The following is an 18175-nucleotide window of genomic DNA, read 5'->3' as shown; positions in this document are numbered from 1 at the left end:
TGTCATTAGTCTCTGAGATATACCCAGTTCATTTTGTCCTCTGTCGTTAGTCTGTGAGATATACCCAGTTCATTTTGTCCTCTCTCCTTGTTCTATGAGATATACCCAGTTCATTTTGTCCTCTGTCATTAGTCTGTGAGATCTACCCAGTTCATTTTGTCCTCTCTCATTGGTGTATGAGATATACCCAGTTCTTTTTGTCCTCTGTCATTAGTCTATGAGATATACCCAGTTCATTTTGTCCTCTGTAATTGGTCTATGAGATATACCCAGTTCATTTTGTCCTCTGTAATTGGTGTATGAGATATACCCAGTTCATTTTGTCCTCTGTAATTGGTCTATGAGATATACCCAGTTTATTTTGTACTCTGTCATTGGTCTATGGGCTACACCCAGTTCATTTAGTCCTGTCATTAGTCTATGAGCTACATCCAGTTCATTTTGTCCTCTATCATTAGTCTATGAGATATACCCAGTTCATTTTGTCCTCTGTCATTGGTCTATGAGATATACCCAGTTCATTTTGTCCTCTGTCATTAGTCTATGAGATATACCCAGTTCATTTTGTCCTCTGTAATTGGTCTATGAGATAACCCAGTTCATCTTGTCCTCTGTCATTAGTCTATGAGATATACCCAGTTCATTTTGTCCTCTCTCATTGGTCTATGAGATATACCCAGTTCATTTTGTCCTCTGTCATTGGTCTATGAGATATACCAAGTTCATTTTGTCCTCTATCATTAGTCTATGAGATATACGCAGTTCATTTTGTCCTCTGTAATTGGTCTATGAGATATACCCAGTTCATTTTGTCCTCTGTCATTAGTCTATGAAATATACCCAGTTCATTTTGTCCTCTGTCATTAGTCTATGAGATATACCCAGTTTATTTTGTACTCTGTCGTTGGTCTATGAGATATACTCAGTTCATTTTGGCCTCTGTCGTTGGTTTGTGAGATATACCCAGTTCATTTTGTCCTCTGTCGTTAGTCTATGAGATATAACCAGTTCATTTTGTCCTCTGTAATTGGTCTTTGAGATAACCCAGTTCATTTTGTCTTCTGTCATTGATCTATGGGCTACACCCAGTTCATTTTGTCCTCTGTCATTAGTCTATGAGATAACCCAGTTCATTTTGTCCTCTGTCATTAGTCTATGAGATATACTCAGTTCATTTTGTCCTCTGTCATTAGTCTATGAGCTACAACCAGTTCATTTTGTCCTCTGTCATTAGTCTATGAGATATACCCAGTTCATTTTGTCCTCTGTAATTGGTCTACGAGATATACCCAGTTCATTTTCTCCTCTGTCATTGGTCTATGAGATATACCCAGTTCATTGTGTTCTCTGTCATTGGTCTATGAGATATACCCAGTTCATTTTGTCCTCTGTCATTGGTCTATGAGATATACCCAGTTCATTTTGTTCTCTGTCATTGGTCTATGAGATATACCCAGTTCATTTGGTCCTCTGTCATTGGCCTATCAGATATGCGCGCGGCTTTCATGCGTCTGGAGCAATTGACTTGGCCATTGGGTGGCTGGCGATCAGACCTTACCATTGGCTGAAATTGGATGCACTATGCCGCCAATGGTGAGGTCCGGCTGCCAACCACCCAACTGCCGGGTCGCTTCCCACGGAGGCTTGAAAGCCGCGGGCATATCTGGAAGACCAATGACAGATGATCAAATAGACGCGAAATGGACGATGGGAAATGGACATTTGTTGATTACGGCACCAGGATATTCAAGCTCGGGCTGGCGAGGCAGAAGGGAACTGCGAGAAACGCATAAATTAAATCAGCTATGATGAACTAAACAAGCGCCCTAAAACCGTCACGCCAGCTAATACTGTCAGCTAACTGTCCGCTAATAGAGGCTCGGTACCAAATTTACGATATCGCTCTTTAATACAAATTTTGTAGTTAATATTTTTATACCATTTTGGAGCTTACGTACACGTAAAACATGAGCGGCGACTATAGTTTCTAAATCATAGTGTTCTACGTGCTTTAAACCTGATACCTGATTACTAATTTCCGTAGATCGACTGCACCAACAGCATACAGGGTCTGTTCTGAAAGTAGTAGGACTGGTTTTTTTCCTGGGCGGACGGTCGGACGAGAGGTGGTCTGCGCGTGCAGGATCGTTGAAGGGGGATATTGGGAATGCTGGGGAAAATCGGCAGTCGGCTCTCGGCCGTTCAAGAGAGGAGGTCGCTTGTACTGTGAACTCCTGTCGAAACGTCTCGTCACGCAGAATCATCGAGCGTGTACTGGATCAGCGATACGCGATCAAATTTTGAGTAAATCTTAGTAAAACGGGCAGAGAGACCCACAACATGATTAAGGAGGCCTACGGTGACGCTTCCATGGGTAGATCAGGTGTTTTTTGAGTGGCACAAGCTGTTCCGAGAAGGTAAGGAAAGAGTGGAGGAAGGCGACCGCTCCAGACGCCCTTCGAACAGCAAGACCAACGAAAATGTGTAGCGAGTGAAACATTTACTTCTGTTAGTGATGACCGAAAATGGAAAGGGGGAGCGAGTAAGAACACTCCACGCACACACAATTTTTGGGAGTAAAAACGAATATATTGTGGTTACAATTCAAGGTCGCGCACTTCAAAAGGGTTCACACTGTCTTACACGCACGTCCACTCAGATCGCTCGCGCACCACGCACTCTCGTTGCGCTTCCTGCCGCCGACGCTGATGAGTCGACGCGCCGCATTCGCGAAAACACTAACATATCAGAAGTGGGATTAAAGCCAACAAGAACCGGAGAAGACTGCCAGTGCGAATTCAGTGACTTGGGCGTGTGCGCAGAGCGAATCATGAGCGATACACCTGGAGAAGGAGCGGACACCAGCGACGCCCAGGATGGCGCTAGGGCGAGCGAGAGCGTTACTGTGACGGAGCTGCTGAGCGCAATGCGTGAAAAGGACAGGCTTCTGAGAAGCCTATTGGAGCGACTCGTCATTCCATCAGGAACTCCGAGCGCGGCAACACCCAGCTATCATGTGATCCCTGACCTGAGTAAGAACATCGCGGACTTCGATAGAGGTGGAGACGCTGCATCGGCTAAGGAGTGGCTCGAAAACATCCAAATGACGGCGACCTTACATCGCTGGCCCGAAGAGTTGCGGTTAGAAACGGCCAAATGCCACCTCGTTGGACCTGCCAAGGATTGGCTGCGTTCGCGCGTCGAGGTGACCACGTCTTGGGAAAGTTTCTCATACCACTTCCGCCGCACCTTCTGTGGCCAGAGCTGAGCGGCAGAAAGGTGGAGGAAGATGCAGGAGTGCGTGGTGCGCGAGCAATCTGAGCGGACGTGCGTGTAAGACCGTGCGAACCCTTTTGAAGTGCGTGAACTTAAATTGTAACCACAATATATCCGTTTTTATTCCCCAAAAATTGTTGGTGCGTGGAGTGTTCTTACTCGCTCCCCCTTCCCTTTTTCGGTCATCGCTAACACTTCACAGTGATCGTACAACGAGTATCAGAATGATTGCTGATGACTTGAGCATTCCTCAAACCCAAGTTTTTGAGAGCGTGACAGAAAACTTATCCATGAGGAAAGCATGCGCAAAGTTGGTGCCGGGAGTGTTGTCAGAGGAGGAAAAGGCCAACCGGTAGGATCTTCTTCATCATGTGAATGAGGACCCCGATTTTGTGCCCAGCACAAGGCGGCAACGCTGCCTCAGCCCCCCTATAGCCTCGACTTGGCCCCGCCAGACTTTTTTCTATTCCCGAGAATAAAACCGACGTTCAAGGGGAGCATCACGGATCGGTAGAGGTGGTTCAACAGGCCGTGACGAGGGAGCTAAACAGCATTCTGGTCCAGGCGTTCCTGGAGGCGTACGAAAACTGTAAAACTCATTGGCAGCAGCGTGTAGGTGCGGAAGGGTGCTACCTTGATAAAATTGTAATCATTTGTACTATTCTCTTGAATAAATTTTGCTTAAAAAATGAGTCCTACTACTTTCAGAACAGACCGTTTATCTCACAGCCATGCATCTAACTGAGAACGCTTGCCGAAACTAGTGGTATCTCCGAAATTTATTCTCGCGCATGTCTTCACCACAACAGGCACTATTTGCCTGGTTACCGAGAGCAGCGTCAGAGGTCTGCACTGAACGTTGTTACACATTTTTTTCTCTCTCCTGGCGACGGGGCAGGACGAACATCAAGCACGTGCAGCCGCCGCGGTGGCTCAGTGGTTACGGTGCTCGCCTGCTGACCCGAAAGACGCGGGTTCGGTCCCGGCCGTGGCGGCCGAGTTTCTATGGGGGCGAAATTCTAGAGGCCCGTGTGCTGTGGGATGTCAGGGCACGTTAAAGAACCCCAGGTGGTCGAAATCTCCGGAGCCCCCCACTACGGCGTCCCTAATAGCCTGAGTCGCTTTGGGACGTTAAACCCCATAAACCAAACCATTAAGCCCGTGCAGACAGGGTAGTGAATTCCAGTCCTCCGAAAACATAGACAACACACTCGATGGACAGGGTTTTCATACAGACTTGGATATTTCTAAACTCAATGTAGAATTCTGTATAGTGTGTATATAAATACTGGACATATAAAATTCTGTGTGTCAAGTCTGTGTATAAAATGGAGTGCGCCAGAGGTCAGCTTGCTCCATTTTACTCCTTTAAAGGAGTAAAAATGGAGCAATCTATCCTTTAGCGCACTCCCCTCTATAAAAGGTACTGCGCTAGGGGATAGATTACTCCCTCCTTGCTCCCATACAGGCGTATTCGCGTTTTGGGTGTCTAGACAGCGCCTGTCCTCGTGTGCCTTTCCTTTCGTCCCTGTCAAAAGTAGCGCTGTTCTTTTTTGAAATGGAGCGTATAGTGGCCGCAGGTGCGCAACACGAACACCGGCCAAAAGAGAACGATGAGCATTTCAGAGAAAGTCGACTACCTTTACTCAAGACTGCTGTACAGGCATACTTTCCGGCGCAACCAATTTTTTTATTTTAACACGACGAACACCCTTACGTAGTGCCTTCGGAGCAACATCGTACGATAAGAGTGCATTAGGTGTTTTGTCGCCTTGTTAAACAATCTGAAAGAGGGGTGTTTTGAATCCTTTAGTAAAATCGAAATGACAGTGAGTTTTAATCTCTCAAGCTAATTAACAAAGTGCAATTGTGAGTGCACAATAAATCTCCTCACTATTAGCCTACCTCAGGCGTTGGACAAGCGGCTATTGTGTTTTGCTACCGAGTATGACACAGCTCTTTCTGTCCCCATCTCTACAGTGTAGAGACGGCGGTGAAATGCGACATGTATTCGTACTGAAATTCCCATCCTTCTTTACCCGTGCCTCGAAATAGATCGCGTTCTCGCCAGAGCGTAATCGCTTACTGTTGTTATGCAGCTCTAGTACAAAAAAAAAATTGCTATCGGCTAAACAGATGTTGCACTGCCAGAAATATGCACTTCCCTACAGTAAAAATAAATCTTGTCACTCATGTAGGCTTCCCTATCTTTTAGGTCTTCGTCCTGCAGTCCCAGATTTTATGAAGTGTGAATCGGCGGCATGGAACGCTCCAGCGAAGGGTGACAGCAACTGTAAGTTAGGAACCTCTTAATTTTCAGTAGCTACCCAGTCAGACTGTTATCCTGTTCAGTCTTTTCCCATTGGCGCTGTGAATTTCAGCAGCTGTATTTCGTAGATGGAACTGAACAAGAATGAAAGCGCTTGTCCTGTCTACCTCGTTTCTTCTGTGTCGTGTCTTTTGCGCAAAAAACCCACAATGAAGTGAGGTTGAATCACTTGACAGATCAATGTTATATATCAAGGATTCACGACGCAAAACGTTGAGATCCGATATATGTGAGCAATAAAATCGCTTTGGAATTCCATTTTCCTTGCACTAGCTTAATATTTTAACATTCTGAAGTAGTGTGCTCACCGCTACAAGCATGAATAAATTTTAAATGATAGTAACGTAGCCTCTTAACAAGTTTTGGCGCTATTTTTCTGATTGCGGCATGGTTGTAATATTTTTCTTGGCGCCGAAATAAATACTTCTAAAATCCGGGTTACACGGCTAAAACTGGTAAAGGCCGAACTGTCCGGAAACCTGGAAAGACAAGCGTAACAGCCAGCCAAGATTTCCTCTATTGCCTCGTTACTGCTCTCAGGTGAATCAACCACCAGCAGTTCCCAGCCTGCAGCCACCAACCGACTGAACGCTGAGGGAACAGAGCCGGAGACACCAACAGAAGCGTCCGCCCTGATGGAGACGACTGGGAGCAAATCACAGCAGGAGGACAGTAAGCCGTTTCATTGAGGTAGAAGAAAGGCCACGGATACCTAAAAACCCCAGATGAAACGAATTTAGATTGGTAAAACGATTTGACGCAACATCCTAATCACTTGGTGGGTACAGCCGAAATAACAAGACGCAGACACAGAAAGGAACACGTAGAACGTAGACGAAGCTGTCTGTCTGTGTCTGTGTCTGCGTCTTGGTATTTCGGCTGTACCCACCAAGAATTATGAACCAACTAGCTCAGTTTTCTACTCTTTTAACGTTCATCCTAATCACATCAGTGTAGTGGCACTAGCATGGTATTTGCAATATATGTGAATACTGCCCGCTTCGGTGCTTTTTTTTTGCCAGTATACGAGTATATGCAGTATGCAGCTGCAGTAGTAAAAGAAAATATATGATATTTCAGTTTTTCGTTTTTAACTTTTTAGGGCACTAACATTTGAGCCATAGGTTGGTGGGCTGCCAATATCAAACCTTTTGCACAATAGCAACCAATGTCTATCATCGTATTATGCAACAATTTATTCCAACAGCTAAATTATTGAGCAACTGCCTTCTGCGCTGTGTTAGGGTATCGGCAATTATATCTTTTTTTGTTACAACATGAGGCAACAATTTCAAGAATGCCTTTTCACAACAACCTAATGCATAAATACTTCGCACGCGATTTTCCAGCAATGACTGCTTGATCTCGCCGAAGCATGGAGTCCAGGAAGCTCTGAGTGAACGTCTAGCACAAGGTCCCCAGTCTTTCACCAGCTTGTCGACTTTATGCTAGGCGCTGCTGGCTGTTTTGTTGCTCAGACGACGCGCGACGCCTATCCAAATATGTTCAATTGATTGATTGTAAAACATTTTATTCGCCGGGAAGAGCTTGGCAAGAGGTCGCGTTAAGTGGTCGAGAGTATATAGCCCTCGACGACTTTGTCGGCCCACTCCACCGCCAAAACTTGCGTTCTGGGGTCAGAGCTAGCCAGCACGGTCTCCCACCGCTCGAGAGAAGGAGCTGTAACTAGATCACCCGGAGGTGGCTCTATTTTGCAGTCCCACAGGATGTGATCGTAGGTAGCACGTTGGCCACAGTGTTTGTAGTTTGGGTTGTAAAGATCTGGATAAATGTGCGCGAGGAGTGATGGGGTGCGTATCGATCTCGTCTGTAGACGACGCCACGTAACCTCTTGTTCTTTAGTAAGTCTTTTGTCTGGAGGGGGGAAAATTCTCCTCTATAATTTAAATGATTGGTGAGATCATGATATGTGATCATTGAGTCCTTCGTGAAATTCAGGGAGCCAGACTCATCCACTGCCCGGTCGACGAAACCTCGGGCTTTATTGTGGGCTGCCTCGTTCCCCGGATTCCCCGAATGGGCTGGGACCCATATCAATTCGGAATAATTTGGTGAGAATTTGGTTGCGTTAAGGATTCTAAGGGAGGTGTTTGTAATTCGCCCTTTAGCGAAATTATTGATACCCATTTTGGAATCGCTGAGGATGATGCTCCCTTGGGTATGTGCTAGGGCGAGGGCTATAGCTGCCTCTTCTGCCGTTTCAGAGGATTTCGTTTTGATTGTCGCCGAGACGATGTGGTCACCATTCTCGTTCACAACCACAATTGCAAAGGCATTGGTATTTTTGTATTCTGCCGCATCTACATAAAGTGTTGCAGCGCACTGTCTACATTTCTTAGGTAAGGCTTTGGCTCGTGCTTGTCTTCTACCCTCATGGTGTAAGGGGTGCATGTTTTTGGGGAGTGGTTTGATTAGTAGGGCCGTCCTATAGTCGCGGGGTAAGTCTACTTTAGCATCGTTATTCGTAGGTTGAAAGTTAATTCCGAGCCTGGTAAGAATACTCCTGACAGTTCTGGAATTGGCTAATCGCGCTGTTTGAGCCATTAAATGGGCTTCTTTCAGTTCATTGTAGGTGTTATGTATTCCTAACCTCATAAGCCTTTCGATTGAGGCATTTAGTGGGAGTCCTAACGCAGCCTTATAGGCTGCGTTAGGACGTTGCCGTATCATGCTATCCAATTTGTCCTTTTCTGCTTTCGAAAATTTGAGATAAGGGGTGGCATAGAGTATCCTGCTTAGCGCAAAGGCCTGCACTAGGCGGCATAAATCTCTTTCCCTCACCCCTTGTCTGCGGTTAGCTATGCAGCGGATTAATCGCGCCGTCGCTTCTACCGTGCGTTTTAGCTTAGTGAGTGTGTCAGTATTCTTTCCATTTGTTTGTAAATACAACCCCAGTATTCTCATGGTCTGTACCTCTTTGACAGATCGTCCATTAACATAGACGTTTATTTTCGGGGGGATGTCGTGGTACGCCTACCTCTTTGTTTACGACGGATCACGAAGAGTTCTGATTTTTGCTCAGAACAAGTGAGGCCGGATTCCCATGCGCATGCCTCAATGATGTCCACTGCTGCTTGGAGTGTGTCTTCTATGTAGCCTTCGCATCCTTTGGTTACCCAAAGTGTGATGTCATCTGCATAGAACGTGTGATGTAGGTCTGGTATTTGTGCCAGTTTGGGGGGAATTTTGATGAGGGAGAGGTTAAAAAGGAAAGGGGACAGGACGGAGCCCTGTGGCGTTCCTTTACTTCCTAGTGTGATTGGGGCAGACTCTATTGTTCCGACCGTTATCACTGCAGTTCTGTTAGCGAGGAAGGATCGGATGTAGTTGTACGTCCTTTCTCCGGGGTTCATTTCTGACAAGTTTGTCAAAATGGCTTTGTGGGTGACGTTGTCGAAAGCTTTAACAAGGTCTAAACCCAATATTGCTTTCGTTCCTGTTCCCTCGTCAGCTTCAATTATGTCCTTGTTAAGCTGCAAGTGTATGTCATGGGTAGATAGTTGGGCCCTGAATCCTAACATTGTTTCAGGTAGGAGGTTCATGTCCTCCGCATAGTTTTGGAGCCTATTGAGGATGACATGCTCCATGAGTTTGCCTAGGCATGATGTTAATGAAATTGGGCGTAGATTCTCAGTGCTGAGTTTCTTACCCGCTTTAAGAATAAAAGTGATTTTCGCGTGTTTCCACTCTGGTGGTATGTTGCCTGCATGCCAGTATTTGTTCATAAGGTCTGTAACCGCCGCGATCGACGTTGCGTCTAAGTTCCTGAGAGTCTTATTTGTTACTTTGTCTGGTCCTGCCGCAGATGTTGTCCGCAGTTTTCCAATTGCGTACCAGACCTCTGCGTCTGTGATGTCTGCGTCTAAATTTGGATTAGGAGTCCCCCGGTAGTCTGGTTGTGTGGTACCATCATCCGTGTTTAGATAACGTTCTGCTAGCTCTTTGATTAAGTCTTCAGTTGTACCCTCATATTTATGTATGAGTCTGTACAGTTCACTTTGTTGCACGGGACGTGTTTGTTCTGGGTCGTCGAGCAGGTGTCTTAGAAGATGCCATGTCTTCTTATTTCCGAGCTGTCCATTGACGCTTTCACATATTTGGTTCCATTGTTGTGTTTGGAGAGTAAGTGTATGTTCCTCGATTCGCCTCTCGATTTCAGCGATCTTTTTGCGTAGTCGCTTGTTGTGTTTTTGCTTCTTCCAGCGTTTTTGGAGGCCTTTTTGTGCCTGCCACAGGTGTAACAGCTTTGAGTCTGCAATCTGCTCCTCCTTCTCAACTGGCACCACAACGCTAGTGGAGCTGACATCCTCATTCAGGGAGATAACCCAGTCGCTAAGGTTAGAGATCTCCTTTGGAGCTGTTTTGTCGCGAAGTTGCCTGAACTTGTCCCAATCCGTGGTTCGTATTTCTTTTGCTTTGTTTTTAAGTTTTGTCGTGGGGAAGGTGATGCTAAGGATGAAGTGATCACTACCAAGGTTTTGCCCGGTGTTGACCCACTTTGCGTCCTTGACGTTTTTAGAGAGGGATAAGTCTGGAGATGTGTCTACACATACACTGTTACCCATGCGTGTGTGGTCGCTCGGGTTGTTTAGCGTTGTGAGCCCTAGTGACTGTATGATTTGCCAGAGCAGGTTCCCTTTCGGAGTTGCTTTGGAATATCCCCATGCTGGGTGTTGAGCGTTGAAGTCTCCCACAATTATTAGTTGAGCCCCAGCAGCCAGCTTTACTGTGTTTATCAACAAGTGTGGGATTCCATTGCCTTTGTTTCTGGGCGGGTTGTATACATTAAGGATGAAGAGATTTGAGTCTCCTTTTTGCCTTGGTACTATTTCAAGTAGGGTGTAATCTTCTTCCGAATCATTTATAAAATGTTGAATTGCGGTGATATTTCTATGCACCAGAGTGGCTGTGAAGGAGCCGGCTGCGTTACTAGTATCATAATGAGGTGGCAGATATGCTTTATAGCCTGGCAGTGTAGCCCTGCCGCTAGCTTCTTGCAATGCAATCACGTCTGGGGTTGGAACAGACGGTGCTTGTTGGATGTGGAGCTGCAAGTGGGCCCGCTTGCGGCGGAAGCCTCTGCCGTTTATTTATTTATTTATTTACAGGTACCTTACAGGCCTCCAGGGAGGCATTGAGTAAGGGGGGAGCAATATATATGTGCAACAGTAGCTAGAAGAAACCAAAAATGCGTAGAAACAAACACTGTTACATTCTAAAAGCTGATTACAAATTATCACGACAGTACAAAATACATGCAGAAAAACATTAAATAAAAAATAGAATATAAATACGACATAATAGTAACGGAAAAAAAAAGAACATGAGCAAATACACAGGAAGGCGAATGGGCTGATAAACAGGGTGTGACAAAAAAAAAACAAAAAAAAACAGGCATGACTCGGGCAAAGAAAACGTGCTAGGTGTTATCTATATAATGTTTGACCAGATGATTATGAAACGTGCCGTGGTTGCGATGCGATGCAATGCAGTTTGGAAGATCGTTCCATAGACATATAGCACGTGGGAGCGGAGAAAAGTTAAAGGCGTGAGTACTGCCATAAATGCGCGTGTAGTTGAGGTTATTGTGCGATCTGGTTGATGAATAAGAGGGTCGTTGCAGGTGCGATAAAGGTGACTGAGTGGCATGGATTAATTTGTGAAACAGAGATAAAAGGGCTATGTCTCGACGAGTTCTTAATGGAAGGAGAGAAAGTTCCAGCTTCATTTGGGTAACGCTTGATTGAAAACTATAATTTCGTGAAATAAATCGACTAGCCCTATTTTGGATTGCTTCTAGCATGTCAATTAAGTACTTTTGGTGAGGAGACCAGATGGAAGACGCATACTCGAGCTGAGATCTAACAAAAGTTATATAGGCTTGTTTACGCACATTAGCAGTAGTGTTTTGTAAGTTGCGGCGCAGGAAACCTAATGATTGTGAAGCATTGGCAGCAATGGTGGTTATGTGAGCAGTCCAAGAAAGGTTCGGTGAGAAGTGAACGCCTAAGTATTTGTATCGAGTAGCCCGACCTAATATGTTGTTATTAATGTGGTAAGGGAAGTAAGAGTTTGCCGATTTTCGAGAAAAAGAGATTATTTTACACTTGGAAACATTTAGGGTCATTAGCCATGTTGTACACCAATCATGAATTAAATCCAGGTCACTTTGAAGTGAAATGTGGTCGTCAGTACTCTTTATGGATCGGTATACAATACAATCGTCAGCAAATATTCGTATGCGGGATGAAATGTTGCACGGCAGGTCATTTATGTAAATTAAGAAAAGTAAGGGACCAAGGACGCTCCCTTGTGGCACACCTGACGTAACATCAGAAAGAGGAGATAAGTGATTATTAATGACTGTGAACTGTTGCCGATTCGAAAGAAAATTACGGAGCCATGACAAAGTTAGGGCATCTAGTTTGAGCGCCGAAAGCTTAGATATTAAGCGACAGTGAGCGACACGATCAAATGCTTTTGCGAAATCGAGGAATGCACAATCAGATTGTAAGTTGTTGTTCATGTTCGAATGAAGGTCAGTAGTGAATTCGAATAACTGTGATTCACATGAAAAGCCTTTCCTAAAGCCATGCTGATTGGGGAAAAAGAAATGAACAGATTCCAAGTGACCGTAAATATGAGAATATATTGCCAAATTTCAAATTTTTGGCTTGGTGCCATGTTGGGTTATAGATGGTTGTGGCGTCGTGGACAGATCCAAGATGGGGGATGGGCGGGCCTCGATAGTTGTAAGCCTATCCATTATTTGCTGCATGCAGGTGGCTATTTGGGATACCTGTCCCTCTAGTGTTGCAAAGCGAATATCTATCTCTGCAAATTTGGTAGTAACGAGGCCTTGGAAGGTTGCTTGTTCTGTTGATATAGCGCTAGTTCTCTCTGACAGAGTATTGATGTCTGCCCTGAGTTTGGTAGGCGCTTTCGACGGCTGCGGGGTGTCGGCTTCAGAAGCCTCGGCCTTTCTTTTGGATTCCTCGCCTTCTTTTGTAGGAAGCGGTCTTTTAGTTGCTATTCTGGCGTCTGGGTCCGTCGCGTTATGGGCCGAAGACTGGGACGCGGTGGAGAGAGTGTGGCAAATAGCGTCTGTTTCCATCGCATTATTGGTCGAAGCCTGGGACGCGGTGGGTGGCATTCTAGCCGCAGTGGCATTCTGTACCTGATGCGCTTGTAACAGGCGTTTAATGTCAGCCAACTCTTTTTTAAGGCTGGCAATTTCTCTGTCTCGGGATTGTAGTTGGATCTGAAACTCCTTCTCTCGAGCGTCAATAGATTGGGAGGCCTCTGCTGGCCAGCTCACCTTTTTATTGGAGCGGCTATCGCTGCGTCCGCGGCTCGAGCTTCTCTTGTCGTTCCCTGCAGGGTTCCCCAGGGGCGGGAAGGAGCTGGAGTTGTTCCGGCTGTGGCTTCCTCCTTTTGCGGTAGCACCGTGTTCCTTCTTCCTGGGCCTAGACTGGTGTCCGTGCAGTGATGAGACGTTGTCCCCTTGCTTGGGTGCCTGGTTGCCATGGGGCGTTCCTTGTTTGTTCTTGTTGATCAGCCGGAATTTGCAGTTCCGGCTGCCTGTGTTGTGGCCCCCGTTGCAGACGATGCATACGGGTTGGCAGGTTGGCTGTTCTCCCTCAGGTGGAGGCGAGTGATTTTCTCCGCAGCGGCGGCAAAGGTTCGTTGTAGGTTTGTAGCAGACATCGGCCCGGTGTCCTACCCTCCTGCAGTTGTAGCATACTTCATGTTGCTCCCTGAAGGGGTGGACCCGAAAGACGCCGCACTGATAGATTACTTGGCTGGGTAGTTTCTTTCCAAAAAAAGGTGATTTGTATTTTCTGGATTGCCCGATCCTTCGGGCATCCACAACTTCTATTCCTTCGTTTCTATTTCCGAAGCCTTGGCGAACCGCTTCGGGCGAGTCTTCCGCGTAGGCGTTGTAAATGACCCCTTTTACCGAGTCTTCGGGCGCCGCCACGTACGACGTTACGTTGTAGGTTTGACCTTGGAGGTTCAGTTTTTCAATCTTGGCGTATGCAGTCGCCCGTTGACGATCGGGCGTGCATAGCGTGAAGGTGTTGTTGGCCGTATTGACTCTGATAATGTCTTCATTCTTCACCGTATCATACGGCAGCCTGGCCACCTCGCAGGCGCAGAAGAGTAGTAGTCCAGGCGCAAAGTCCCTCAGATTCCAACCTTGTGGTCGGCAGACGATTTTGTAGTCATCGGTCGGTAAGAGCGGGAGAAGGGCTTTCTTGCTGAGTGCAAGTAGTTTTTTCCCCTTCTTTCGCGATGGAAAATTGGAATTAGACTTGCCTTGGCAGTGCCCCTGCGCAGGCTCGTCGTCGATTGATGCGGGCCCTTTATTCTTCAGGCCTCGTTGTCGGTCGCGGTACCGAAGAATGGTTTCCCATTTTCCGTCCTCGAGCTCCGACGCTGATATTTTCTCGCCTTCCACGGCGTACTCCATCTGTGCGGGTCCCTGGGCGCTCAGCTCCCGGCGGAGAGGTGGCGAGCTAGGTCGAGCTCGATGGCTAGGCCGGCAGTCAGCCGGCAATATGCCTAGGAGTCCGTAGATTGGCAAAATCCGGCTTCAGCAGGCACTGGACAATGGCCCGGATGTCGTCCAAAATATTCGAGCCCGAAGGCTGACTCTTTCTGCCGAAAAGTGGCTTCGAGGCGGGAGCCCATGCGAGACACGTCAGCACAGCTCCGTCCTCTTCCTCTTCTCCTATGGTTACTACTATGTTCAATTGAAACAATCTCGGTAGGATGGCTTGGTCACTCCCTAACGTCCGCCGTCTTCTTCTTCATTCAATCATTCACATGCGTAGAAAAATTCTTCAGGTCGTAATTCTTTTCAAACATATATTGAAATCCCATATTTTTGCATGTATACGGTGTCATAACGTTTTCAAGAAAGCCGTTAACCACTTCTTCACCCACGGTACATTGAATACACCAAGGAGGCAAACTTCCTGAGCGGAGAACCAGCCGTGTGCCATTACGTTCACACATTTATTTATTTATTTTATTTATTTCAATACCCTAAGGCCAAATACGGGCATTACATAGGGGGGGGGGGGATTCATCAAAGAATACTTAACAAATATGCAACACGGAATATAAACGGCTGAAAAAAGAAATAAATAAGTTAAGAAGCCAGGTACAACTTACTAAGAGAAAGGAAAAAAAATAGGCTATGTAAAAGTACTTGAAAAAATGCACATGCAGCAAACGCCACTTAACAAAACAACAAAAATCCCACCTTCTCAAGTTACAAAACATTGCATCTAACATTTTGTAGAACGTTACGGCCCGACACGCACACACTGAAGCAAACGAAAAAAAAAAAGTGAACCACACAACGATAAAATAAGAACAAACATCATGTTTGGCTGACGTGTTAAACTGACAACGAGGCCCACATAAATTGCGTTTCGGGAATCCCATCATTCCTGCACGACAAGAACATCAATTTATCTAATTAAATCACCCTCTCTCATTCGTGACACGCCGGGTGTTCCTTCCTCTGCATCATCCTGGAAACCCGGTTCTTTTCACAGATGTGCAGTGTTTTCAGCTGGGTTCTTGTTCTTTAGATCAGCACATTGCACTTGATGTCTCACAGACCCTGGAGTTACTATAGAGCCTGATAACAAGGTCCAATCGTCTGAAATGACAAGAATCAGTCTAGAGAATTTTAGGCGCGCGCGAATAAGGTCTTCTTCAACAACTTGGTTGGTCGCTCCGGCATGTCTCCTGCGAAGTTCGAGAAACCAAACCTTTGAACCTACATCTCTTCAAAACCTGTGAAAGAATGGAGTGCGCTACTATGAATCTTTTGCTGTTTCATTACAAAGTTACTGCAGCAGATAACAGGTATTTAGGTAGTCATGGTGGTTTTATGCTAACTTCACACTCCGCCCATTGCTTATAAACTTATGTAACTGCAGAATATGGCACCTGAAATTGACAGCGAGTTAATAATAATTGAGAACAGATCGAAAATGGACGCCATGAGAAGCGCCCATGGAGGACAAAAATGGAAAACTAACTGAAGGCATACAGTTACGCCCCAAAAAACTAAAGACGGGAGAAGAGGGCAAGGCATTATTGCATTATATTATATTCAGAAATAGCAAATATGTCTTTTGTATCCGCGATATTTTGAATTTATGGAAAAAAATATTTTAAATGCATCTTTTTTCTTCACTACTGTATATCACGAAGTCATTTATGTTGTCTTTTCTCGCGGAATTTGAGACCCCGATATCTCCCCCTAAACTACGAAACCTTTCATTCTGCCACTCATTAGGTACTCCAAGCAGCTCGTCGATTCAGCGCCGCTACCCCAAGCGCGCTCGTAAGCAAGTTATTTGTACGCAAACAGACGGGGCTTGTGACGACAAGAACTCCGGTGAGTCACGAGCAGTTGCATTCAACGTTTATATCACAGGCTAATGCAGAGGGAGTTGCTTCCTTCCTCGAACTTCCACTGAAAAGAGTAAAATATTTTCGAGCGAAAAATTTTGTGCGTGCCTTTAGCGCGCTAGGCAGCGCAGGTTTACTGGCCACCTGCCATGTAGCATGAGCATGTGCCAATCTTAAAGGCTTTTTGAGATGCAGTGCAACTTTTTACCATAATTTATTCATTTATTTATTTAGGGCACTCTAAGTCATATTTCGGATCTTGCAGCAGAGGGCAAACGAAGTGGAGAAAAATTAAACATACTAGAATGGGGAACATGCGCACCGCAGTACAGTGGATCGTGGCAAGCAGGAATAAGAACACAAAAATAACATTAGTGAGAACGATCACGACGCGCATCAGTCAGCACTTCGAAAGAGAAAACTGGTGTGCTTATGCGAAAGTAAACGCGCCAATCTAAAGGTATCGAAAGGGTGAACGCTTTCGGTGAATCACTGAAATCATCATCATAGCAACATTTTTGGGGATGTTTGGTTTTGATTATGCCTTCTTTAAGAACAGTGCAGATGTCGATGACCCATGAGGGAGGCTATTGCCTACTCGAAATGGCAGAAGAAAAAAATATTAGAATTCGTATGCGCCGCATCGAGTTAGAAACAGCCTCATGCAGTTTTCATCATTTAAACGCGTAGAACGATGTCATGTTGGCCTAACATATTCATTTACGTAAGTCTTGATTCAGCCGTTGTAAAGAAGGACAACAAATTTCATGGAAGCGACGGGTTGCTGACATGTCAAGGTAACGGATAGGTGCTTACGCTCGTAGGAAAGTGTATTTTTGAACGTTTCCTAGTTTTTTGCGCAGATATAGTTGTTGAGCGTTCCAAACAATGTTGAAGTACTCAAGGTTTGGTTTCAAGAGCACGTCATGAGCTGCTAACTATGTCTGAAAAGGCGCTGATGGAAGTTTCCTGAGAATAAATCCAAATTGTTCGAACGTCTCTGCACGCGTGTTATCTATATGAAGGTCCCGGCTTAAGGATGGGAAAATGTGACACCCGAATATGTGATCGTTGCTAGCCGCAGTACGTTGTAGCCTCAGAAACTGCAGGAATAGTCAGGGGGCATTTTTTTCTAATTCGAGCAGTATTCAGGCTGCTTTGTAGCATCTTAGGCCTTACTGTCACGCTTGACTACTGGGCTTTTTCGCTTGTCGTAGGCGAAGGGATAATGAAGGAGCACTTTCCAATTAACAGTATTCTTGCTGGGAATTCTAGTCTTTGATTGGTTTACAGAGTGCCTACAGGTTCAATGAAAATTTTGGTCCTCCAATGCTTCTCCGCTCTTCACTCATATGCCAGAACAGCCTTATAAACTTTGGTAATCGTTAGACGTATCCCCAACAAATCGACTTTGTTCCAATGCAATGGTCTTCTCTTTTGACGTTGCAAACCGACCTTTGCCTTCTCTTTTAGTGCATACAATGCCACTTTAAATGCAACTCAAGGAATTAAACAAATTTTAACGCTTAAATTAAATGGTGGTTATTGAGATAGCTGAGAGAGTTATTGACTTGTCCTTTTGTGCTGGGGAAGGCTTAGTCATTATTTTATATCGCGGCTCTCAGTGTTCTGTTAGACTTTCACTAATGCATGCTACACAATAAAGGCCTTCTTTTGCTGTCAGCAGTTGGTTTTCGTTTCATTGTTGGAGCTTTTACTTTTTAAGCCATAAAATGCCTTGTTTTATTGAATTCCTCATTGCTTCCCTTCCTCTTCTTGCAACCACAAACGTTGAAACATATTAATGGCCCTAGCTTTTTATCATAAACTCTTCACGGAGATTGGTTGGGCACCTTGTCATCTATGCTATGCAGACTCCGAATCCAGCTCGTCACCGGGTGGTTTTAAGCCTATGGGCCGAAAGAGAAAGGCTACAGGAGGTAACTCCAACCACGTTTCTGGCGTGCGGCCTGCAGGTAAGTAGGCACCATGGAACTCTTCTTCATCCCGAGGAGCCCCGGTAATAGTGGGCGTGAACCACAAAGCGGTTCGCGCTGGCGCTGCCTCACATGCTCTGCCGTTTCTTTACCGTGTGCCGAGTCCACGTATACC

The 18175-nt window shown here is 45.6% G+C and overlaps 1 protein-coding gene across 1 annotated transcript in view; it reads left to right on the top strand.

Annotated features, from left to right (window-relative positions):
* Nucleotides 1–18175, top strand: part of LOC149325240 (histone-lysine N-methyltransferase PRDM9-like) — a 46425-nt gene that overhangs the window by 4420 nt on the left and 23830 nt on the right. The window contains exons 2-5 of the mRNA XM_089564209.1: nt 5492–5569; nt 6146–6277; nt 15948–16049; nt 17938–18039. Of these exons, the coding sequence (XP_089420335.1) occupies nt 5492–5569; nt 6146–6277; nt 15948–16049; nt 17938–18039 (414 nt within the window). The remainder of the gene's footprint in view (nt 1–5491; nt 5570–6145; nt 6278–15947; nt 16050–17937; nt 18040–18175) is intronic.

The sequence above is a fragment of the Amblyomma mixtum genome, chromosome 10 (assembly GCF_055824585.1).
Source record: "Amblyomma mixtum isolate Tamu chromosome 10, ASM5582458v1, whole genome shotgun sequence".
Taxonomy (NCBI): Eukaryota; Metazoa; Arthropoda; class Arachnida; order Ixodida; family Ixodidae; genus Amblyomma; species Amblyomma mixtum.
The sequence above is the reverse complement of the archived record's forward strand: the minus strand, read 5'-3'. Positions and strand labels throughout refer to the sequence as shown.